The sequence below is a fragment of the Melopsittacus undulatus genome, chromosome Z (genome assembly GCF_012275295.1).
Source record: "Melopsittacus undulatus isolate bMelUnd1 chromosome Z, bMelUnd1.mat.Z, whole genome shotgun sequence".
NCBI classification, from domain to species: Eukaryota; Metazoa; Chordata; class Aves; order Psittaciformes; family Psittaculidae; genus Melopsittacus; species Melopsittacus undulatus.
In genome coordinates, this window is record NC_047557.1 from 10,493,440 (window position 1) to 10,518,261 (window position 24,822).

The window sequence follows — 24,822 nt, forward strand, 5'->3', positions numbered from 1 at the left end:
ACCATGCTCCAGTTGTGTTCAGAGGGACAGAGACCATGGGGCAGGTCTCAGCTGCCATCCCCATGCAGGTGAGGAGCCATGGGGTGAGCGTGGGGCAGGCACACATCCCTCTGTGCACCTACCTTAGGTGCATCAGGTAGCACAGGACCCTGCGTGGTGGGCTGGGGCCTGATGGGTCCCTGTGGGCCGTGCTGGCCCCTTCTTCCTCCCCCACGGGCACCAGGAAGATGCGGTGGCGAAGGAAGGTCATGTGGTTGGCAGGCATGTCCTGGAAGTCGTATGTCACCAAGAACATCTTCACCACAGTCTTGTTGGGGTTAAATAAGGTCTGGGGGCAAAGGGTAGGGAGTGAGATGGGGAAGGATATAGGGTTGGATCCATAGGGCAGGGCTGGGGTATCTGGAGCCAGCACCAAAGGTCCAGAAAGCCCCGCACCAGCCCCAGAGGGCATAGCCTGAAGCCACAGGCCAGTCCTTTCCACCCACCTCCACTCCTGTGATCCCATCACATTTCATCCCCACTGCACAAGATCCTGTCCCTCCTCACCATCCTCCCCCTTTCCTGCATCTCCCATCACCTTGTCTCCCTGCCAGCACCCCAGGGACCCCATGCTCACCTCTGTTGTACTGTCTAGGTGACCACATATCATAGAATCACAGAATGGTTCAGATTGGAAGGGTCTTAAAGCTCATCCAGTTCCAACCCCTGCCATGGGCAGGGACACCTTCCACTGGAGCAGCTGCTCCAAGCCCCTGTGTCCAACTTGGCCTTGAACACTGCCAGGGATGGGGCAGCCACAGCTCCTCTGGGCACCCAGTGCCTCAGCATCCTCACAGGGAACAGCTTCTTCCTTATATCCCACCTAAATCTCCTGTGTCAGTTTAAAGCCATTCCTCCTTGTGCTATTACTAGAACATTCCTCTCTAAAACGTCCCTCTCCAGATTTCCTGTAGGCAGATTACCACCTCTGCACAAGCTTTCTGACTGCTGCCCTGCCAAACAATGTGATGGAGTATATCCACCTGGGGGGACAAGCAGAGCCCGACCATCACTCTCCACACTGCCACGGAGAGGAGAGGAGAGGGGAGAGAGGAGAGAGAAGAGGAAAGAAGAGAGGGGAAGGGAGAGGGGAGGGGAGAGGGGACAAGAGAGAGGAGAGAGAAGAAAGGAGAGGGGATGGAGGAGGCCAGGGAAGGACTCACCACTTGGATGGTTCCAGCTTTGGGGACACTGTAACCCTTCTTTCCCAAGGCCTCCAAGTCAATCACTCCCTGGGGCAAAACAAACAGTGTGTGAGAGAGGGAGAAACCTCACTGGGAGCCCAGCATGGGGCTAGGAGCTCCCCTTGCTGGGAACGCCTGGCACAAGGCAGCAAGGACACCCATCTCAGCCCCTCTTCAAACCAGGGGATGAACAAGCAGCAATACAGAGGTTATGGAGAAGCAACAGCTATGACACAGCTGGGCAGCAGCCTGCCTGTTACTGTGCCTGCATGTCCTGGTTTTAGCTGTAACAGGGTTTTATCCTTCCAGTGCCTGGTGCAGGGCTGTGTTTTGGCTTCAGTCTGAGAACAGCAACACTGATAACACACGGATGTTTTGGTTGTTGCCAAGTACAGTTTATTCTGGTTGGGGACTTTTCAGTCTCTCATGCACTGCCAGTAAGCAGCCAGGAGGGAGCAGAGACAGACACCTCACCCAAAGTAGACAAAGGGATGTTCCATACCACAGCTTGTCATGCCCAGTATAGAAACTGGGGGGAGTCACCCAAAGGGCAGATCGCTGCTCGGGTTGGGCTGGGTATCGTTCAGTGGATGGTGAGCAATTGTATTGGCATCACTTGGTTTTATAGTTTTCCTTTCTCCTTTTAGTTTTATATTCTCTCCCTTAGTTATTTTCTTCTATTATTATTATTATTGTTATCATTATTATCATCATCATCATCATCAGTAGTACCAGTAGTTTTACATTATACCTTAGTTACTGGACTGTTCTTATCTCAACCCGTGGGGTTTACATTCTTTCAATTCCCCTCCCCATTCCACCTATAGGTGGGACGGAAGAAGGGGGAGCAAGTGAGTGGCTGCATGGCTCTGAGTTACCATCTGTGTTTAAACCACGACACTGCAGAGGGTTCCCTCTTCTTTCCCTCTGTGCTCCCAGCACAGCAGTGGTCTTCTCAGGCAGGCGGTTGCTTGATCCATGCTATGCAGAGAGGCACATCCTCAGGATGCAGGGTGCCTGGGTACAGCCCTCACTCACCTCCCCCATGGTCCCAGCCCTCCCTCCTCTGCATACCAGGAAAGGTGAGGGTGCGCTGTGTTCAGAGACATCGAAGTAGGTGACATCAACGGGCAGCGTGACGTGCTGGGGGCAGTAGGAGCCGCTGGCACCGATCTCTGCTGTGAACCCCTCGATCCTCCCCGACGGTGCAAAGCGCCCTTTCAGGATGGACTCCTGAGAGAGGAAGGGGTGTTAGGGACCTTCAAACACCAGCCCTGCCCCTCGCCTCAAAGCTGCAGGTGAGATAACCCACATCCCTGCTGCATCCACAACTCTGCTTGCTCTCGTGTCCACACACTACTCGCAAAGGGCCCTGGCTGCTCGCTCTGACACAAAGCCATCCATCTCACACAGAGAAGCAGGAAGAGCAGCAGCTATCTCAGCAGGGTCCATGTACCCTTTATTTTGCTTTATTTCAACTATCAGACTGTTCTTATCTGAACTCAGAGGTTTTACCTTCCTATGATCCTCCTCCCCATCCCACCCTGCGAGGGAGAGGGGGGTGAGAAGTGAGCAAGCAGCTGCATTGTGCTCAGTTGCCATGGGGCTTAAAACACAACAAGGCTTTGGGGATACAGCCCAGCCCCACACCTGGGCTCTGGTCAGGTTCAGCCTCTCATGCCCATCACCAGCCCAGCCTGGAGCCCCTGGGTGGGTGCTGTTACCTCAAAGTTGCCAAGCAGAGCATGGCTGATGGTGGTGGTGGCCCAGGGTGCTGAGGAGGACCTGGTGCCCCTCCGGAGGCTGCTCCGGAGATGTCGCCTTTGAAACAGGAGAGAACATTTGTGTTGGACTGGAGAGCTGCCCACATCCCTGGGGATCCTTCTCCACATCCCTAGTCCCTTTCTTTGGTGGAGGTTGAACGCACCTTCCTACCCCTCGGGGCAGAGGAAACTCCCCACCACCCCATAGCCTGAACCTCCCATGGGGCTGCAGGGTGCTGGGGTGTCCGGGCATCCCGAGCCCCTGTGTGCACCCCACAGGGTTGCCAGGACACTCACGATTTGAGGCGCAGCTCGCTCTTCAGCCTCCTCCCCACTGCAGTACAGTCCACAGAGCTCTGGAGGGGGCACAGAAGTGAGAACCATGTTAGGGCAGCAACCAGGGCCTGACCCTGGGAGGTTCCATCAACCCTTGCCTTGCCTCACAGCTCCAGGAGGATGGGACAGGCTGTCATCCATGGGGAGCTGTCACTGGCCTCTGCAGGAGTGGGGTGTCTGGGGGGGACATGGGGCTGCCCAAACCCCAGAGTGGCTCTGCTGGGGATGAACGTGTTGGTACCCAAGCTGAGAGCGCATCACACAATTCCCACCTCACAAAGCAGATCTTGGTACCAGCCCCAGCGACAGACACCCCCATAAGAGCCATGCAGTGACACCCCTTGTACCATACATACAATGAAGCTCCGTGACCAGCCCAGGAACAGTCCTGTCCCCTGGAGATTCATGCAAAGTAGTCCCACCAGGCAGAGGGTCGTGCTGCCCACCCCAGACTCCTACAGCTTTAGGCTTTAGGGGTTAAAGCCAGAGCCACACTGCAGCCTCCTTTTAAAGACATCCCCTTTTCAGGAGTTTTCCCTTCTGGAAGCCATACAAAGGGCAGCAGAACACAAAGGGATGATGGCGCTGGCTGGCATGACCAGGCGGGAATACCGAGGGAAGCTGCTGGAGGGCAGCAGGTCTGGGGGACGGGCACCACAAAGGGCACATGGGCAGGGATGGAGCTGTGTCCCATGGATCGTGTATCCCAGCTCCAAGCCAGGGAAGCTCTGCTGTTGGGCCCTCCAGGGGTTGCCAGCACTGTGGGATGCCCCAGGGAAAGAGGATCGTGCCAGCTCTGGTGTAAGCCTGCTGCAGCCTCAGCCAGCCACTCTTCCCAAGCCTTCTGGTAAGCCTAGCTTAACACACAGCTGTCAATACTGTGTGGCCCCATGCCATGTGTCCATGTGTCACAGGGGGTCCATGTCCTATCCGAGCAAGGCTCTTGCCTCAAGAGCTGGTTGCAAGCAGAGGATGCAGCAACTCCAAGGCATCAGAAGGTGATGATAACCTACAGACTATGAGTGAGCTGCCCTGCTCACACCAATGCTGCAGCACTGGGACAGACAGGCCATGGTGCCACAGTGTCCCACACTGCCATGTGCACTAAGCTCTGAGTGTCCTCAGGTCATTCCCTGCATCCCACCCATGAGCAGTGCTCACCTTGGCTGTGGGCAGCAGGTGATTCCAGAAAGGAGCCCCCTTGGCATCAGTGCTGCGGCAGGCTGTGGGCACAGGATGGCACGGCAGGACCCTCTTCTTCCTCACTGGTGGGGACAGGCTCTCATCCTCGGAGCAGGAGTCAGCCACAACCTCACCAGCAGGCAGCAGCTTCCTCTTGGCTGGGCAGCTGCTGGCACTGAACTGGCTGCTCCCACAGGGTGTCTTGTCCAGGGAGCCCAGGTTGCTGGGCTCAGGGCTGAGTGCTGTCTGTGGAGCTGCGGGCTCCTTGCACCCATTGGGCACTGCTGACCATCCCTCTTCTCCACTAGCCTTGCTGCTGTGTGCCAGGCTGCTCCCCAGCCCCTCTTCCTTCCCACCAGAGTCCAGCTGGGCTGTGTGTGCAATATTGTGCAAATCAAGGTGAAGCAAGCTGTGGCCACTTGCCCGCTCTCCATTCTGCCCATAGTCTATGGGCTGATCCCCAGAAGAGACAGGGCAACCATCTCTCTTGTGCAAAGTACTGCAGGCAATGTGCTGTGGCCAGGAGGAAGAGGAGACATCCTGCAGCTTGTCCTCTCTGCTGGCCTTGGGGCTGTGGATAGGGCTGCTCTCACACCGGTGCTCCACTACCCGCAGCCCGCTGTGGGAGAAGTGCTGTGCAGAGCCGCACAGGGAGAGCTCCTCCACCAGCAGACCATCCTCAAAGGTATCATCATCATCCAGGGAAGCCTGCCCAGGGTCCATGTCACATTTGCCATCCACCCCTCCGACACCCCATTGAGTTCGCTTGGGGTCTCGCCCTCCCTCTGTAGTTCGCTGCTCGGGATATCCCCTTTTGACAGCCGTCCGGCTGCCTGCCCGCTGCTCTGCGCTTCCCGAGGAGCTGGAGAGGTGCGAGAAGATGGAGACCTGATAAACCTTCTGGCGCTTGATCTCTGTCTCGTTGTAGCCCATGAGGATGCTGCGGTGGGTGCAGTGCTGCGAGGAAGCCTCCAAGGGTGCCTCTCCACTGGGCTGGGACAGGCTGGGGTCTGCGCTGCGCTCCGGGGGCAGGGACGTCTCCGTGTGGATGTGCCGCATGGAGCCTCACTTGCCTGGACTCCGAGCGGAGCCGGAGTCACAACAGCCCATGCAGTAGCAGAAGGGAGACTGTAAAGTGCCACAGGTCAGGGTGTGAGGACAGGCGGTGGGAGCTGGACCTCCCCTCACTCAGGATGCCTGGGTGAGCCCTCTACGATGGGATACACTGCAGCACAGCATCTGGAAAGAGAGCAGGAGGATGGGAGTCAGCCTTGGATATTGTGCTCATCTGGGCTTTTGGTCATGAGGGACCTCCTGTGGCACAGACAGGTCCTTATACAGCCCCACTCAGACCTCCCTGTCCCAGGAAGGGAAGAGGAAGCTGCTGTGGCTCTGCAGGGAGCCCTGCAGCATCACCCATCTGCAGGATCAGCACTTCCTCCCCAGCCTGGGCACACAGGAGGCTGGAGACTATGGGGGACAAGCCTGGACAAGTGGGGAGAAGGAAGCTTGCCTTCTGCCAGGGACGTGCTTGCAGTGTTCCAGAGAGCAGGAGTCAGGCAAGTCAGACCAGTCCCAGGGGCTCCGGCCTCTAATCACCCCCTTGGGCAACAGCAACAAGATCTCCCTGTGCTCGCCAAGAAGACCCGTCCTGGCCACATGAGCTAAACTAGGCAGGGCTGTACCCCCTACACAGAGGGCAGGAACCTGGCATAACATCACAGTTATCTCTGCCACCTTGGAGCAGGGACCTCCACCACCTCAGTCAGCATCTGGGGCTGCAGAACCTGACCTCCCCATCTCAGGCATAGCCCCTCACTTCTGATTTTCAGCCCAGTTTGGGAGCTGTGAGGATCCTGACCACGAGTTTTTCTGACATGATAAGTACTGAAATGGCTGCAGGAGCTGAGGAGATGCAGCACAAGTCACTGCAGACCAAGGAGCTCCAGAGCCTGACAAACTGCCCGTGGCAGCTCTGCCCTTTGTCCACTCAGCTTCGCTTGCTCTGGCGGAGCAAAGGCTTAGGGGCAGGTGAGCAACAGGGAAATCAGCTCTCTGAGTGGGTCAAGGCTATCTGGTTCAGGCTGTGAATGGTATTTTGGCTCCACCTCGATGGGACGGGACAGTAGCAGGCCAGGCTGCAGATAAATACTTTAAGGGAGGGTGCAAAGATGGAGCCAGTTTTTTTCTAGTCATGCCCAGTGATGGGACCAGAGGCAGAAGGCACTGGAACACAGAGGTTCTGTCTGAACGTCAGGAAACATTCTTTTTATTGTGATGGTGACCAAACACTCCACAGGCTACCTAGAGAGACTGTGGAATCTTCATCCTGGGAGACTCCAGCTCTAGGTTCACAACACAAGAGGGATGTGGAGCTGTTGGAGTGAGTCCAGAGGTGGTCACGGAGCTGCTGTGAGGGCTGGAGCAGCTCTGCTCTGGAGCCAGGCTGAGAGCTGGGCTGGGGCAGCCTGGACAAGAGAAGGCTCCTGAAGGGGAGACCTCAGAGCAGCTCCAGTGCCTAAAGGAGCTGCAGGAAACATGGAGAGGGGCTTGGGACAAGGGCCTGTAGGGACAGGACAGGGGGAATGGCTTGAACCTGACAGAGGGGAGACTGAGATGAGCTCTTAGGCAGAAGCTCTTCCCTGTGAGGGTGCTGAGGCGCTGGCACAGGGTGCCCAGAGAAGCTGTGGCTGCCCCATCCCTGGCAGTGTTCAAGGCCAGGTTGGACACAGGGGCTTGGAGCAGCTGTTCCAGTGGAAGGTGTCCCTGCCCACGGCAGGGGTTGGAGCTGGATGAGCTTTAAGGTCCCTTCCCACACAAACCAGTCTGTGATTCTATGAGACATTCAAAAGCTGTCTGGACATGGTCCTGGGCAATGGCTCTGAGTGGGCTTGCTTAAGCAAGATCTTGGACCAGATCACCTCCAGATATCCCCTCCATGGCACCCCACAGTGCAGCCTGTCCTGGCTGCCCCACACTCACCTCTCTGCAGCAGAACCCCAGGTTGTTCCGGATGAACGTCCCTGTCCCGCAGGGGGTGGCTGTTGGCACAGTTAGCTGAAGACACCAGCCAGCCGGGCACCCCCCAGAAGCGGCGTGGCTGCCGTGGAATGGCTCCCACCATCACGGTGTGCCTCTCAACTGCCACACTGTCCTCTCCAGCTCTTCGGCTTCCACAGCGGCTCAGAGGGAAGGAAAGCAGGAGATGCAGGGCTGGGGGTTCAGATGCTTTCTGAAGGGCAGGAGGTGATGCCTGTTTGCAGGGTCACACAAAGAAGGCAGCATTGAGGCTCAGTCTCTCCCAACATCCCAAACCCAAAGGCCACATACATCTTGGCCATCTCAGGCAGTGCTAACACCTTGATTTCTATTTAAACCACAAATACTTTGAGCTAAGCTGTGAACTCTCATACCTGGCTCATGTTTTACATCCCTTTTGCATGCCTTCCTATATGAAACACTGTGCATATGAACAGATCCCTGCTCCAGCAACCACTTCATGCCTTGCTTCCCAAGACACTGCATATCACCAGCAACCTCTGGGCCTGCAGCTAGTCTCATGTCCACCTCCTGCCTCTTGCACCCACAACATCAAAGGGCACTTTCTGGCCCTACAAACAAGAAGAGCTTTGCAAATGTTTTCTTCCAGTTTGAGATGCCTGGTAGGGAAGGCAGAAAGCAGGAGCCTGACAGCCCTGAGCCACGACGGCCCCCCACCGGCTTCCCCCAGCACAACGACAGAAGTCCTTTCATGTGCACAGCACTCACCTGCTCACATGTGTCCTTGATGCACAACAGAGGTTTGCAGATTCAACACAGCCCCCCTGCAGTCATAATCCCACAGCACCGCAGCTTTGATGCCTGGAAGAAGGCAAGGAGGAGAGTCAGCTGGGGCAGCAGGTTGTGCTGCAGCACCCTCAGGGTGGGCAGGAGCCCTCAGGCCCTCTGTGGCAGGGGCACCCCATGAGCTTTAATGGCCCAATAACCTCCATGTGAAAGAGGAAATGCTGCCCATCCTGGGGACTGTGCCCTCCTTTCCCATGCATTGTCAGTGTGGGGCTCACTGTAGCAGCCATCCAGAGCCAAGCCACCATCTGTCCCACTGAGCATCCCACCCCAGCACCAAGCACTGCTCAAAGCTGGAAGCAGCAGGGCCAGGAAGATGATCAAAAACCCTGAAGGGATGCTCAAAGGCACCGATCACCCAAGTGCAGCCCCTTTCTGGTACCATGCTCCAGTTCTGCATCCCATCATCCTGCAGGTGTGAAGACAGCTTCAGTAAGGTGCTCACTGCCTGACCTCACCTGCCCCAGGAAATGGGCTGTTCTTTCATTACATTTCCAATAGGATTTGTAATTATCAGACAGGCATGCTCAAAGTCAGCCAGCCCAAAAGGTATCACCAACACTGCTGGTGTTGTGGTTTAAACACAGCTGGTAACTCAGAACTATGCATCCTCCTCTTTCCTCCCTCCCACTTTGGGTAGGATGGTGAGGAGAATTGAAAGAATGTAAATCCAAAGGGTTGAGATAAGAACAGTCCAGTAACTAAAGTATAATGTAAAATGACTAATACTAATAACGATAAGGGAAATAACAAGGGGAGACAATATAAAACTAAATGGGAAAAGGATAAAACCCACTGAACAGCAGTGATGCTCAATACAATTGCTCACCATCCACTGACAGATACTCAGCCCAAGCCGAGCAGTGATCTGGGCCTTCCAGGTGACTCCCCCCTGTTTCTATACTGGGCATGATGTGCTATGGTATGGAATTCCCCTTTGGTTAGCTTGGGTCAGGTGTCCTGTCTCTGCTCCCTCCCAGCTTCCCCTCCTCCCTGGCAGAGCATCAGAGGCTGAAAAGTCCTTGTTCAGAGTGAACATTACTGAGCAACAACTGAAACATCTGTGTGTTATCAGTGTTGTTCCCAGGCTGAAACCAAAACACAGCCCTGCACCAGATACTGGAAGGAGAATAACAGCAGTTACAGCTGAACACAGGACAGATGGGAAAGCACTGCTGGTGACCAGCCACAACAGAAACACAATACACAGCTCCTGAGGAGCACTTGCAGCAGGGGAAACCAACACCGTAAACCTCTGGTCCAAGCCCTCAGCAAAAACCCTTTGTGAAAGGTCAGCTCCTTGTGGCACCCTACATGGGGCCTGCACCAAGGCAGGTAGAAAAGCAATTGAGTGCCTCAATGGGCAGACACCAAGGTAGTAACAGCCTGTGCTCTGCCTGCCTGGAAGGCTCCTGCTTCCCTCTTCTATCCCTGGGGCAGACCAGTACTGCACTTGCATGGCACAGTCAACCACTGGGAAGCAACATCAGCACCAAGAGTCAGCAGAGTGCAGCAGGACAAAGCCACATCCTTCCTGTGCGTGTCTGTGCTGGGACAAGTAAGCAGTTTCACCTACGTTCTTTCTTTGTCCCTCCCATGTCCCTCTGCAACCACAGACCTTTGCTCCCGAGCAGCAGCTGCCTTTCAGGAGCATGGGTCCATGAGGAGGAGCTGGGGCACTATAAATCCATCCCAGCTGAGACCTCAACACCTATTACCAGGTGATGCTAGCACTAGGCAGCAGTGTGCTCACCTAGCACAAGGGGCTGCACCATACCATGCCAGCCCAGCAGGAACCACACAGCTGAGAAGGAGAGGGGCAGTCATTACAAGAGGGCAAATAATCACCCTTGGTGCAAGCAGAGCACAAGGCAAGAGAAGAGGCAATAGAAGCTGCTGGAAACAGACTGCCTAGAGGATAAATTGCATCTCTGTTGGTTCTATGTGAACCCAAGGAGAAGGAAGGAAATCTAACCAGTGCAAGTGCAAACCCAGAAGGTCCCTGGCACAGCCTAAGAGCAGAGCTTGAGAAGAGCCAGCAGGCAGAAAGTTTCCATCACAACCTTGAAGCACGGCAGCACTAGCAGCAATGCTGCCACCAGAGAAGGGTTTCACCACAGCATGAGAGACCAGGTATACCAACATGAGGAGAGACAAGAGACTGGGGACTACCTCCAGCACCATGCCTAGAAGAGGTGGTAATCCTGCAGAGAAGCTGGTTAGAGAGATGCTCGAGGAGCAAACTGTGCCTGAAGGGAAAGGTGACCCACATGGACGTGGCTCTGGCAACGTCTGTGATGCAGGTTGGAGAGGAAGAAGCTCACACTTGCTGGGATTGACAGAGGGAGGGAGTGAGGGAGGATGAAGAGGGAAGGAGCATCCCTGCCCCACTCAAGGGCAAACGCTGCTCTTTGGGGTCCTCACGAGGCCCCCTGCAGTGCCAGATTTATGCAGCCACAAAACCTCGCTCATGCTGGCCCCTGTGCTGACAATGGAGAGGAAGAGCGAGATGGGGCAAGAGCAGTGCCCATGTCAGGAGTGCGAGCTCCTATAAACCACCAGAGACAGACCCAACACCTCCCTCTGCCCTTTCGCACCCATGTCCATATCGCTAGGTGCTGCTTCTGCCCGTCCTCCCATCCCATGGGAGGGGACACCCATGGGGTGCAGAAGCCCCTGGGGGTCCTCTCCGCAGGGTACCTCGGTGGGTCTCCAGGCTGCCGCAGGCTCCTGAGGGGCTGAGCTCTGCCCAGCAATGCTGATGCCTCCCAGCCCCACGCTCAGGTGCCGCAGGGACTGAGCCCTTCCGCTTGGCTGAGCCAGGATAACACAATGAAACCGGGAGCCCGGGGAGCAGGAGCGCAGCTCCCATCGGATGCCTCACGTCTCGGCATGGATCAGCTCCGCACACCTTGCCCCGGTGCCCCACGTGCCGGTGGCGATGCTGACAATAGCCCGTTGCTGGGAACGGGGGCTCGCAGGGTCTGCAGGCAGATCCTGCTACGCAACAGCCACCTGTGTATGGCTTTCCCCCACGTCCAACCCACCCTCCGCACCAGCCGAGCTCCCCCTCCATGCACCGCTGCCCCTCTTCCCAGGAAAGCACAATCAAAGAACGAAAAACAGCTTAAAATCCAGCATGACAATCGGGCAGCTCTCCAAAGCAGGCAGCATCCCCCTGCCCACCCAGCACCAGAGCAGGATCAAACCTCAAGCGATACAGCCCTCGGCTGCCCAGCTCCAGCCTTCGAGCCCAGGAAACCTGCAGCAGGCAGGGCAGGGAAATCCCATTCAGCAGCCGCTCACGGAGAGGATAGCCCAGGTTGAGGACAGACCTTTGTCTCTGCCTGCCTGTCTCGCTCGCTGGCTGCTGGAGGAGGAAGAGAGGGGCGGTGGGGGACAGCGAGCAAAGATAACACCCCTAGGAGGGATGTCACAGCCCACGTTAATCACTTGGAATTCCAGCCAGCACAGACCCGGGCGCCGCAAATATGGGCAACAAATGGAGATGCTCAAAGCCCTGAAATAATTGGATCCTTTCACAAGAGCCGAGCCCAGAATCCAGCACAGGAATTCAGTCCCCGCTGGAAGTCGAGAGATCAAATACACCGAGAGGCAGGCGCAGCACAGCAATCCTCAGCCACCGCCGGCTCCGCAGCCCCTGCCTCTGCTCTCAGGTACCTCCTCAGCAGGGAGCAAGGACCGCAGCAGAGCCGAGCTGGGCACCGGCCCCTTCCCACCCAACTTACTCCACTTGTGGCAAGGTGCAGAGGCGCTGCCAGCGCAAGAGGGGTTGTGAGGAGCAAACCGGTGACCTCGACCGCAGGAACAGCCCCTGGAAAGGAGACCCTGAAGGTGCCGAGTGGGCTCTGAGCCCTGCGAGGCAGACCCCGGTCCCGGCAGGACTGCCAGCCCGCACCACGCTCCCGGCGCATGGAGAGGCTCCTGCTGCCGCCTCCACGGCAATGAAAAGGCACAGAGGCTTCTGCCAGAAAACAAAGAGGCAGCGGCAGAGCTGGGGGTGGGGAAAGCTCCGCTGCCCAAGAGGATCCCTGCGGAGGCAGCAGGATGATGCTGGGCTCCTCTGTGCCGGTACAGCCCGACGTGGTACCCGCTTGCCCTGCGCCCGGAGGATGGGCCAGCCCCGCTTCCCTCCCCTGGGTAGAGCCGGGTGGGAAGTGCTGGAGGACACAAGCCAGGCCCAGGACAACAGCTGGCCACACATTCCTCCAGGCTGGCTCTGCTTCATGGAAGGCTGTGTGTTTGCACCTCGGGGTATCTGCTGCTGACACCACTGCTCCCAGGGGAAGGAGCACTGAGCCCGCAAGGCTTTTCCATCAGGGAAAGCTATGGACACCAGTGGCGTGGTCCTTGCAGTGGTTCTGTGGCCTCAGCATCACCCCAGAGCAACAAAGAACATACACAGAGTGAAATAAGCTCCCAGCCACCCAAGGACAGGGATGTGTCAGACAGCTCCATTCCCATCCTCCAGTCCCTCCCCAGGGGCAGTGTCCTGAAGGACACGGACCTTGGGCACTGAGTGAGGGCACAGACCGGCTGCTCTGCTCCAGACCTTGGTGGCAACTGGCACCCATGGAAAGTTTTCCACCACTGGTGATTACAGCCGTGTGCCTGTGCAGTCAGTCACAGGGTGGCCATGAGAAGGCAAACAGGTCCTGGCAGAGGGGCAGGGACCACTTCTGCTCTGTGCCTGCACAATGCCTGGGTCTCTGGCCACAACCACAGCACCCACACACCTCATCTTCTGAGTTCAATATGGACATCTGTCTGAGGGAGCCATGCTCCAGGTCTCAGTAGGACTGGACCCCCACCACACTGAGTGATGTAGGGTTAACAGTCCCTTTTATCTGATGTCCCAGAGGAGTGATGCCCTGGGGTTGGTGTCTGAACCCTACCCCAACTGGTTTAACTGAACACCAATGGAGAGGCAATCACCTGCTGGTAACTCCCATCCCATCAGCTCCCTGTGCCAGGCTGTACTATATGGGAAGTGTGAACAGCTCCATCATTATGAGCCAGTTACAGACCCACCAGCCTCTGACAGGGAACTCCAGCAGCAAGGTGATGCTGTGCAGGCCGAGAGAAGACAGCACAGCAATCAGCAAGTGATGGGACACCTTTTGCTCCCACCTCTGCTGTCTCCTCTCCAGTCACCACCACATACAACCACAGCCATCCACAGCCCCAGCTTTCCTCCTTACCAAGACAACTATTTCTGTACCCTGACCCTGTAGCTATCCACACTGCCCAATCCCACATGCACAACACTTCACCTTCCGTACATCCTTCACAGGACAGCTGGGCTTTGCATGGTCCTATTTGTTCCCATCCTATCCTCGCACAGCTCTGCCAGCCCAATCCTCCTTGCACACACCACACTAATAAGTCCCTGGTGCCAATCTGGAAGAGCCCACAGCAGTGTCACCTTTCTATACCTCCCAAAAATGGTCACCAGGGCACTGCAGAGCAGTGGAGAAGGTCCCAAGGATGCTTCATTCCCCAGTCACCTCCGGGCACAGCCTCCAAAGCCATGGATGGGAAGAAGGATCAGGTGAAGTGCCTGCAGTAGGGAGGGCAGCAAGGATTGTGCTTGCAGCATCTGCCCCGTGGGAACTGCCTGTCCCCACCACAACCCCTCTTGCGATATGCTTCCCTTTACCATAAAAGCCCTCCGAGGGAGGTGCTTGGCCACAGGCATCAGGCCTCGGGCTTGGTGTCACCAAGCTGCAGCCTGCAGATAAGGCTGCAGCTGTGGGGACATTCAGCATCTTTTCCACTCCCCGTGGTAGACATCTGTGTGTCACAGAGGGAGGAGATACCACACACACACACACAGAGCCATGCTCACCCACACAACTCTTCCTTGCCCAGCAGCAGTTTAGAGAGGCTCAAGCACAGGCCAGAATGGTGACATGGGCTGGGCAGGGATTCGGGCCATAAGGATGAGGCTTTGTCCATCTTTGAGTGTGCAGAGCTGTGGGATGCTGCTGGGAAGGGGGATTTCCACCATGAATTCAGTCCCTGTGCCTTGTCTTGGAAATGGGAAGTCTCTCCTTTCCATGGGACTGAAGGTGAGAGAGGAACATCCTACTGGTATTAGCAAAAGAATGTCACAGCTGTCATCTAAGCATACTGTTACCCATAATGGAGGCAAATATACAAGCACACAAGCCCCTCTGAAAGGAAACAAGGGGGTAGAAGGGACTGTCATGTCTGACTGTAAGCATATCCATACACAGGGCACTATGAGACATAGTTTGGCTCCTATTTCATCCCATGAAACTGGCAAAACTCCCGGTCCACACACCCTGAACCACCTGCAGTGTTCCCACCAACAGCAGAGCCCTGTGCATCCATCAGGGCTGCCAATGAGCAATGCACACAGCTAGAGATGTCCTCCAGAGGGAAGGGGGAACCTGCTTGGCACCTGTATGCTTCATGGATACAGATGAAGCGAAGGCTCAAGTCAAGAGAAGGCTGGAGAGGACGTGTTCTCAGGGCTATCTGGTGTGTGCAGCCTAGAGGGAATACACAGCACCAGGGCACTGACATATCAGCATCCTGGGTCTTCACAGAAGCCATAGTGGACAGGGACAGGATCCAGAGGCAGATGCATCCCCAGACAACCCCCATGCACTGGACATGAGTCCCCATGTTGGTCCCTGCAAGAGGCAAGAGGGATACCCAAGTGACACAAGACTGCCAAGCGCATCATGGGGTGATGACTGGACTGTCGAGGAAGGGAGAACACATAGGACTTGGAGTGAGACAGCAGCCCAGCACCAATGAAAACCAAAGGAAAGGCTGAGAGGAACAACTCTGGAAGGGATCTGGAGACTAACACAGGCCCATGGGAATGTCCTAGACCTTGAAAACCCACATAAAAGCATCTGGGGAGCCTGGACATTGTCCCAGCCTCTGACAGATGGGGAGACAGGCGTAGCTACTGCTGCAGGTCAGCTCTACCCAGGCACCATGGCTACACACAGCCCCTTGTGCTCTGGTTTATTACTCTCACACACGGGATGGGGCGAACACTAAACCCCTTTTGAGCACTCACACACCAGACACAGGCTTCTGCAACATCAGGCAGCAGGGTCAAAGCTCGGAGACACAATAAACTGCTGACCAGAGATCTTTCCTGAAGACAAGGCCAATAAGGCTGCCAGCAGCCAGCCTTGCAGGACGGGATCAGGAAAAGAGCAGCCATGAGAATAAAAGGCTGGCAAAGAAACAGAAAATACTGTGAGCAAATAACTCTTTCCAGACAGCTTTTTGGGCGCATCTCAACCTCCATGTGCTCAGGATGGTCAGGCAGCTGGAGCCTTTATAAGGGCTACTAGTGACTGCCCCTGCAATCACCACTGTCTCTGGGACAGACAAGGGGAAGATAAACCTGGACCAGAGCCCTCCCCAGCATCCCAACAGCACCAGCATCCCGGTACTGATCACAGCTCTGCACTGCCAGCAGAGCAGGACAAGTGGTTTACACCCCGAGCTTCACTGCCAACTGGCTCTTTGTGCTCACACAGGGTGGGAATGATGGAGAGATGGGTGCTGCAGCTCTCTTTGATTTGGGAGCTTATTAGTTTAACTAAAGGAAGAGTCAAAGAAAAGGGGCATCTACTACAAAGGGATCCAGAGGCTCTGGTCCCTAGAAGAGGAGCCCTACCTGTGCTTTATATAACTGGAACATTTCTCATTCCTTGCTTTCATTGTGCAGATTTTATTTAGCAATTTAACATAAAGCTTGCCTTCTTTCAGGTGATATTTGATTTCCATCCTACTCGATGCTTGCCTGAATAGGCTCATAGGACATCTAAACTTTCTCTCTCAATCAAAGAGCTGTGCAGTGCTGTTAAGTCAGTGCCTTCATCTCCCAGCACTGCTAATAGCACATGGATGAGATGAACCAAGTGAGGAGAAGGGATTGGTGAGCCCAGCACAAGAAGTTATATCACCAAGCACCCCAACAACTGCAGAACTTGGGAATAACAATGGTGGGAAGGGACATTGGGGGTTTGGTCCCAGGGCCAAGCTCAAGCAGGTTGCTTAGGATCTGCCTCTGCCAAGGGCTGTCTCCAAGTGTGGACGCTGCCTCCTTTCTCTGGGCTCTGCTCCAGAGCCCAGCTGCCCTTTGGGGAAATGTTTGTCCTAATACCTAATTGCAATTTCCCTTCTGTGCCGTTAATGCTCTTCCTGTGCCTGGGCCATTCCCAGGAGAGCCCAGCTCCGGCTTCTCTCCAAACCCACAGCCTCTGGCAGCAGTGAGTCCCCTTCGCTGCCTTCCCTTTCCCAGGCTGCTTGAACCCACTGCTCTCAGGCTCTGCCCACTGCAGCCCCATGGCAGAGCATCTCTGGGGGCTGCTGGAGCCTGTAAGTCTCCATCCTGCCCAGCCAAGGGTGCCAGCAGGGCAAACAGGAGGTACCTGCATGCAGCAGACACTGCACACCTTGGGGATGTTGGATATAAAGACTCACCTCAACACTGAGAGCAGTGGGGGCTGGTTTTCTAGTATATGACCCTGGTTATTAGCAATACCAAACCTGCAACAAACATAGGTTATCCTGAGCTGGGATATCCCAAATACCTGCTTTGAGAAGTTGGGTCCTAAATACAGAGAGCTTTGGCTTCAGTGCTGTGGTATCTCCATCATGCCCACGAATGACCTGTCCTCAGGAGTGATAAGCAGCAACTCTGAAGAGGCCAACTGAGCTAAATAGAAACTGAACAGCCCTAGGACAAAGATCCTCCCCATGCATCGGTGGCTGGGATACCTGGTCACTGCACTGCTCCCTTGTGCTCATCTTTGGTCCCTCCTGCGAAGGCCTCAGCATTGAGGATGCTCCAGCCCACCCTGGGACAGCAATGTACCCATGGCTGGAGATGTCTCTTCTCCCATGTAATAGGTGATAGGACAAAATGTAATGGCCTAAAGCTGAGCCAGGAGAGGTTTAAATGGGATATTAGGAACGACTTCTTCACCAAGAGGGTGCTCAGGCATTGGAACAGGCTGCCCAGGGCAGTGGTGGAGTCACCATCCCTGGAGGTGCTCACAAATGGTGTAGATGAGGCCCTCAGTGACATGGTTTAGTCTTAGCAGTCCCAGGGAAAGAGTTGGACTCAATGATCTTGACAGTCTTTTCCAACCTGGTTGATTCCAGGTGGGCAAGGCACATGTTTGGCACACGGCTGAGTCAGACCCCAGCCCATTCCCAAGCCATGGGATATGGCTACTTCAATACACTGCATCCTCTGGCTCCCCCAGCTCTCCTCCATCCCTTACCCCATCCCTTGCACACCCAGTGCTCTTCCAGCCCCCTTGGGCTCCCTTGCAGCCCATCCCTGTGTGAGTATGTACCTTCTGCTTCCAGCTGACTCATGGTTCACACCCTCCAGACTCACCCCTCGCTGCCACAGCTCTGTGCACACACGTGTGCCAGGCCATACACAGCTCTCTGGCTGTGCCATATGCTCTGCAGGGCAGCAAACAGAGCAGGGAGCCCGTGCCAGAGGCTCAGTGCCTCCTGCATCACACACACACATAGAGCCATGCTGGCTCAGGTCTGCTGCGGGAGCCGGGTTAGGCTGGGAGCACTGCCCTGTGCCAGCGCTGCCCAGATAAGGAGTGATGCTGGAGAGGGCTTCCTCCGAGGCTGACTTCCAGGCAAGCCCGTGTGCTTTATCAGCCCTGCACTGCCGGCTGTGGGAGGGCTACTGGTGCTGTCACAGCCTGGATCCACACCACTAACCTGCCTTTGGGTACAGCCAAACATGACCCATGGGGCTGTGCTGCTTCCCAGTTTGACTGACAGCTTCTTGGAGGACAGGAAGGGGTCTCCTCTAAGCATGGCTATGGTGGGTATCAGCTGGTGCCCCTGCACATACAGGGCTGTCTTGTGTTCAGCTGTAACTGCTATTATTCTCCTTCCAGTATCTGGTGCAGGGCTGTGTTTTGGTTTCAGCCTGGGAACAACACTGATAACACACAGATGTTTCAGTTGTTGCTCAGTGATATTCACTCTGAACAAGGACTTTTCAGGCTCTGATGCTCTGCCAGTGACACAAGAAGCTGGGAGGGAGCAGAGACAGGACCCCTGACCCAAAGTAGCCAAAGGGATATTCCATACCACAGCACATCATGTCCAGTATAGAAACGGGGGAGAGTCATCCAAAAGGGCCAGATCACTGCTCGGATCTGGCTGGGTACTGGTCAGTGTGTGGTGAGTAATTGTATTGTGAATCACTGCTGTTTATTGCTTTTTTATCCTTCCCTTTTTAGTTTCCTATTTTCTCCACTTGTGATTTCCCTTATTATTATTACCAGTAGAAGTTTTACATTACACCTCAGTTACTGGACTGTTCTTATCACAACCCATAGGATTTACATTCTTTCCATGCTCCTCCCCATCCCACCTGGATCAGGGGGAGAAGAAGGGAGGATAAGTGAGTGTCTGCATGGTTCTAGGTTACCAGCTGGGCTTAAGCCATGACAAGGGCCCACAGGCTTCTACAGTCCAGTTGCTGGATCTGGCTTGTACAAGCCACACACACGATGCCATGTACACACATCCTCTGCAGGCTGCTTCCTGATAGCAGTGCCCCTAATTCTAGGAGCTGAAGCCCAGACAGGCTTCATCCCACATCCTTTCCCTTCACCTCTCCCCCAGCATCACAGGACCCCATCAGCAGAGGTGACTAGAGGCAGACAGCACAGTGCAGCCATGCTGGAGCCCATTGGGAGCTGCAGCACACACCTCCCAGCCGGCGAGCAGCTCTGTGGACCACAGCACATCCATCTGTGTCATGGAACACACGAGAGCACTGGCGCACACAGAAGACACCAGTCACGGACCTGTGCCTCTGCCTGTTGTAGCTGGAGGATCCGTTTCCCATTGACTACAGGAGGAAATCACTGGGATCAAACACTGGCTCTTTTCTCACCCTTTCCTCTCCACATCCCGTGTGTCAGAGTCACGCTGACAAAGGGTGGTTATGGTCCCTTCCAATCCCTTCCAACCGGGAGCACTTGACCAGCTGCAGCCTTTTGCCTACACATGGAACTGCTCACACAAAGCTTGCTGGTGCTGCAATAGGACAAGTCACTCAACCATCCCATCTCCAGCAGGGTCACAGGAGGCCCTGACATCCAGGAATTAAAGCCAGACTACACTGTCCTTTAGCCAGGGAGAAGGAACAATGTTTTGGGCTGGGCTATCATGCATTAAAAGGGACAAACCCCAATTTTCTGCCATAGCTGAGGACTATATGTCAGAACTGCTGATTCTCAATGGATTTTTACATTCCTGACCCCAACCATGTACAAACAGAGCCCTTCTCCCTTCCTGGGGCAAAGAAAACAACAGTTCCCCTGCACACCACCCCTCCTCTCTTGGGATACCTCGGTCCCTGGGGTCCTTCTAAGGAGGTTGGAGAATGGGGGTTCCATAGTGCTTACCTTATGAGACAGACCAATTTGAGGCAGACCATAATGATTTCCTTCCAGCCCCCCATTTGTGACTAACACAGAGGTAACACCAATTCTGCAACACCCAGAAGAGCAGAGAAGAGACAGTCAAGCTGCTCTTGCCTCTGACACCTCTCTCACACTTAGGGAATACCTCATATCCGCCTTTGGTTCCCCTTCTGCAGCCCAGGGGGCTAAGGAGTGGCAGAGCATCCCTCCAAAGTACAGTGACAAGACCTTGCTGCCTTCAAACAGCAGGTTTCGGGTCAGCAAGCTGGGACCTGTCAGCAGAGAGGCGTTTACTCACCCACCTGCACATTAGGGGCATGCTTCTGCAGCACAGGTGATGCCAGAAAATGGGGTTGAAAGAGAGGATTTTGGGCAACAGCAGATGGAGAAGTTCAGGCTTTCTCAATGTCAATGCTAAGCAGCAAGAAGTACACAAAGTCAACACTTGTGCTGAAATGGTTCCTGGTTACAAAAACAGGCACATAGAGGACACATCTGAGAACAGGCCATCTACTGAGGTGAGCAGGAGATGTTATGGTCTCTGAGAGCCCTGAAGCCTTCCATTTCTGGGTTCTCCTCACAACAGCTCTGTGCTCCTACAGCTCCCCTTGGTGCTTGGAAAGCAGAGCAGGCTGCTAAGTCAGGTGGTGGATGCAGTGGCCCTCATGGAGTATTCCCTGGGATCAGCTCTAACCTCCTAGACAGAGCCCACTGAAGCATCAGCCTTTTGCTCGAAAACTCACATCCAAGGTCATTTGATCCAACATAAAGACCAGATGTGGAATTTCTTTACTTGAAATGGGGCAGCTCCATCATCCTGTGCCAGGGAATGGAGCTGAAAGGCCAAGTGCCAAGTTTCAAGGACTAAACTGCCTTTTCTGGTTGGTAGCACAAATCCAAGTTGGCTAAAACTGGAAAGCCCACCGTGTGCTTCCCAGCTGGCACTCATCCTTCCTGCAGGCTGGAAGCCCTTATTGTTCCACAGATCTGATCAGCTCCCCACCCTCAACAAGGGGATGCTCTTGTTGACTCAGCACATCCTGCAGCCCTCCATACACATCCTGGGTGGGCCGGCCGGCTGGCTCATGCCATCTGAAGCTGGAGATGGAAATGGGCCATGTCCTCTTCCCACCTTGCTGTGGGAAAGGAAACAGATGTTTCTGCCATCCATCCCTTCCCTGGCTTCTATTGCTGGGCCCTCGCACGGCACCCTGAATAGATGACATGAAGCACAGGGGCTATAATTGGACTTTACTCCTTGAGTACTTGTGAGAAATCCAGTTTTAGCTTGGGCAGGCATTGAAAAGTCAACTTCCCTCTTCTGTCCAGGCAAAATGTGCCTGCAGGCACCCAGAGCTGTCTCCTCTGTCTGCCTCCCTTCCAGGCATTGCCTTTTACCCTCTGCAGCCTCCGGTTCAGAGCCGGTTGGAGAGGCACAGGAGCTGGCTACAGGAGTGATGCTGTGAATTCACATGCCATGCGTGAGGGCAGCTGCAAATGCTATATGGAGGGGGAGAAAAAAACCAACCCACCCCAGCATCCCAGGGCAGAAGGCCTGCACAAAGCCTGCAGTCCTGGCCTCCTGCCTCCCAGCCTTGTGCTCACCACTCATTCATCTCAGGATACAATTCCAGTTTTCACTCTGCTCTTAAAGCTCCCCATGAAGTTGTTCTCACTGAGTTTCACAATCTCTTTTCTCTCTCTTCCAGCAGCGACCTCAACCACTGCTGCCTCTCAGCAAAAGGGTCTCCATGACCTTTGTAATTCAACACACTGGGAAAGGCTCAATCCATTCCCTCTATTCCCAGCCCAACACAGACCTTAAAAGCCCTCTTTGTTCCTGCTACAAACCCTACCCCACAACTGTGGCTTAACCCTTAGGGCACTGCCTCAGATAAAGACTGCTTCACAGAAGCAAGGCGGGTTGCAGCCTCCACGGGAAGCTGGACCTACAAAAGAGCTGTGCTGACAGTCTGCTGGTGGCTTGCAGGACACACCGGATACACACAGTGGGCAGCACGGGGTGATGCTCTGACCATCCTCATTGTCCTGGTTTGAGCAGTAGCAGTCATTTCTCTCCTTGGTAGCTGGTGCAGTGCTGTGTTTTGACTTTCGAGCTGAGAACGGTCGCTGACAGCACCTATGTTTGTAGTTACTGCTCGGGTGTTTGGTTTGTCCAAGGCCTTTTCTGAGCTCATGCTCTGCCGGGGAGGAGGGGAGGCCAGGAGGAAGGAGAGACAGGACACCTGACCCAGGCTAGCCAAAGAGCTATTCCATACCATAGCACGTCATACCCAGGATGTAATCAGGAGTTACTCAGAAGGGCTGGAGCTCTGGGGGGATGGAGGAGGTATCGGTCGGTGCTCGGTCGGGCAGCGTGGGGTGAGTTATGGGTCGGTGGCTGGTGAGGTGTTGTATTCTCTTCACTTGTTATTGGCTTTATCATTATTATTTGTAGTAGTAGCAGCAGTGATTTGTGTTATACCTTAGCTATTAAACTGTGCTTATCTCAACCCGTGGAGGCTACATTCTTTGGATTCTCCTTCCTAACTCTCTGGGAGTTGGGGGAGCAAGGGGGGGGAGTGAGTGAACGAGCTGTGTGTGGACTTGGTTTAAACCACGACACTCATCATCAGTACAAACTAGTACCAACATGTGCACGTGGGGACCGTGTGCCCCACACTGCTGCAGACACATGGGTTGAGCTCACAATGTTTTATAGCCTCCTGGTTTTACTCTGCCTGCCTTCAGTTCAGCAGGTTTATTGCAAAACAGGCTCCATGCAGGCAGATTTGGGGCTGCAAGGAGGGAATGGGATTGAGGAAAGAAGCAGATAGGATCAGAAACTCCTCTGCTCCTGCCCCCAGTTACAGCCATTGCTTCATGCCCAAAGCAGGGACAGCGAGGGATGCCATGCTGCTACCTCCACAGCCTGCACATAGGTAAGTGTGGTGACAGCAATCTGGATTCTTGCTTTGTCTGAGACAAGCCCAGGCCCATATCCTGAGCAGCAGCCCATAAATCACAAGAGGGAGGAAGCATTGCCATGGACTATCATGATCATATGCCCTGCACATGGGAATGCGGAGGGGATGGAAGGTGCAGCCAGCCCTCCTTCCCCTAGCATGATCCCTGGCACAGAAGGCAGCATGCAGCAAAGACTGTTCTGTGGCACCCCAAAATGATGGAACAGAGCTGCCCTGCAGCACCCCGAAACACAGCTCCACAGCACAGAGAGCAGGCTCGCACTGCTGCACCCCAAAACACCACCTCTGCAGACAGGATGGGTAGGGCTGCTTTGCAGCACCCCAAAATGCCATCTCCTACCAGCTGCTGTAACTTCCCCTATGCCCCTTTCCGGTCCTGCTCCACCCCAGGCTACAGGGAAACTGAGTCACAGTGAAAGGACAGAGAGCAGGGAGGCAGCACCCAGCACAGCATGGGGAGTAGGGCAAGGATGGTACTGACACCTCTGAAAACCCCAGTGATGGGGAGAGATAAGGATACCCACATGCCTCACATTAATCAGCTATCTGAATTACAAGCCTCCTCTGTCCCCACCTCTCTTGAAGCAGAAGTTGGCCCCACTCTGCTGCTGGCCATTCAGACTGCACCCAGCTCTACTGGGCTACAGCTGGTCCATGGACTGACCCACATACTCCCTGGCACCAGAGAGAATGGGGACATGCAGGGCTCTGCACCACCGTGTGTAACTTAGCATAGCCCAGAAGAGCAAGGTATGGCATATAGGAACAAAAAGCCCCAAACAAATGAAAGACCCAAATAGAGCATTGTAAACCAGAAGAGTGTCCTGGATCCCAAAAGGCTGGTAGGGGACTGGATGCTCCTTGACAGCAAATGGTTGCATTCTTGACTTGAAAAGATTAATGTGTTTGAGTGACCTCTTGGATATTCTGGTCCAGCTCTAGAGCTGATGAGTTTCCAGGTACTGATGTCAGCCTCTCTGCTTCCATCCCACACGTCCAGAAACCCTTCTGAGGGTCTGCTTCCCAGTTAAGGTTTCCACAAGAGTGCTCACCCACTCCAGCATCCTTTAAAATCCCTATGTCTGGTGCAGTAGCAAATCACCACCCATTTATCCGCCTTGTCAGCAGAGAAGCTAAAGATTTGCTCATTCAGGCTCTGGGTTAGACGTGTCACTAACGTTATTAAAGTTAAGGGGTTTTTTACTGCATTTCTCAAGATCACAGTGAGGTTAAGAGCCCTTCTGGGCCACTGAATGGGAAAGCAGAGATCAAGCTGCAGAAAATACACAAGTATTATACACTTCTCATCTGAAAATCTCCTGGCATCTTTCTTTACCCAGGCTCAGGTCTTTTGGTTCCTTTATTCCACCTTCCTGGTGACCCTGAAAACAGTCCCTTCCCCAGAGAAACACGTTAAGGTGGTATGTTCTGTGGTTGCCATACAACCATAACGCTAGTGCCAATACCCTTGCCCCAGCTCTGTCTCCCAGGACAGCAAAACAGAGATTAAACTCATTATCCCCTATCACTTTATGGCGCAATCTTTTCATTTCTCTGTTAACACACATCTGAGACGTATCGAGTGTCAGGCAGGCTCATTCCAAAGGAAATTCCCTGCTCTTTCCTTACAAGGATTTGTGCAAGTAATGTCTTTTTGGTGGTTAAAGAAAAGTCCAAACCAAATCAAAACACCACCATAAAAAACAACAACAACCAAAACCAAACCCAAACCAAAAACCACTCCAAAACTCCCACTTTAAGGTTTGATTAAGGACAGAATTTGACTTTTCTTTCAGACCACAGCTTCGGTCAGACCTTTGCCAGGCTCTGGAGGGCAGAACTGAGTGTCCTCCGTGCTGCTCACACTGGTGCAGCTCCACCACCAAGGCCTGGGGTTGTGTATTGAGGAAGCTTTCAAGTGGGAGATGCCTTTTCCTTCCCAAAAGCGACCAGCACATGAATACAGGCATTTCCTGGCAAACTGTTC

General features: G+C 54.5%; 1 protein-coding gene across 5 annotated transcripts in view; it reads right to left on the reverse strand.

Annotated features, from left to right (window-relative positions):
* ATOSB (atos homolog B) overlaps nt 1–24,822 on the reverse strand; it is a 38,386-nt gene that overhangs the window by 649 nt on the left and 12,915 nt on the right. For 2 of the 5 annotated variants that reach the window (XM_034073231.1, XM_034073232.1), the window contains 8 exons: nt 8,273–8,365; nt 7,487–7,757; nt 4,484–5,743; nt 3,284–3,342; nt 2,948–3,044; nt 2,298–2,456; nt 1,203–1,271; nt 123–328 (listed from right to left, as the gene is read on the reverse strand). In XM_034073231.1, coding sequence (XP_033929122.1) covers nt 123–328; nt 1,203–1,271; nt 2,298–2,456; nt 2,948–3,044; nt 3,284–3,342; nt 4,484–5,563 — 1,670 coding nt within the window. In that variant the 5' untranslated portion in view covers nt 5,564–5,743; nt 7,487–7,757; nt 8,273–8,365. Of the gene's footprint in view, nt 1–122; nt 329–1,202; nt 1,272–2,297; nt 2,457–2,947; nt 3,045–3,283; nt 3,343–4,483; nt 5,744–7,486; nt 7,758–8,272; nt 8,366–8,732; nt 8,827–16,852; nt 16,912–24,822 lie in introns of those variants that run through there. The other 3 variants (XM_005143454.3, XM_031044056.2, XM_034073233.1) reach the window with 3 other exon arrangements.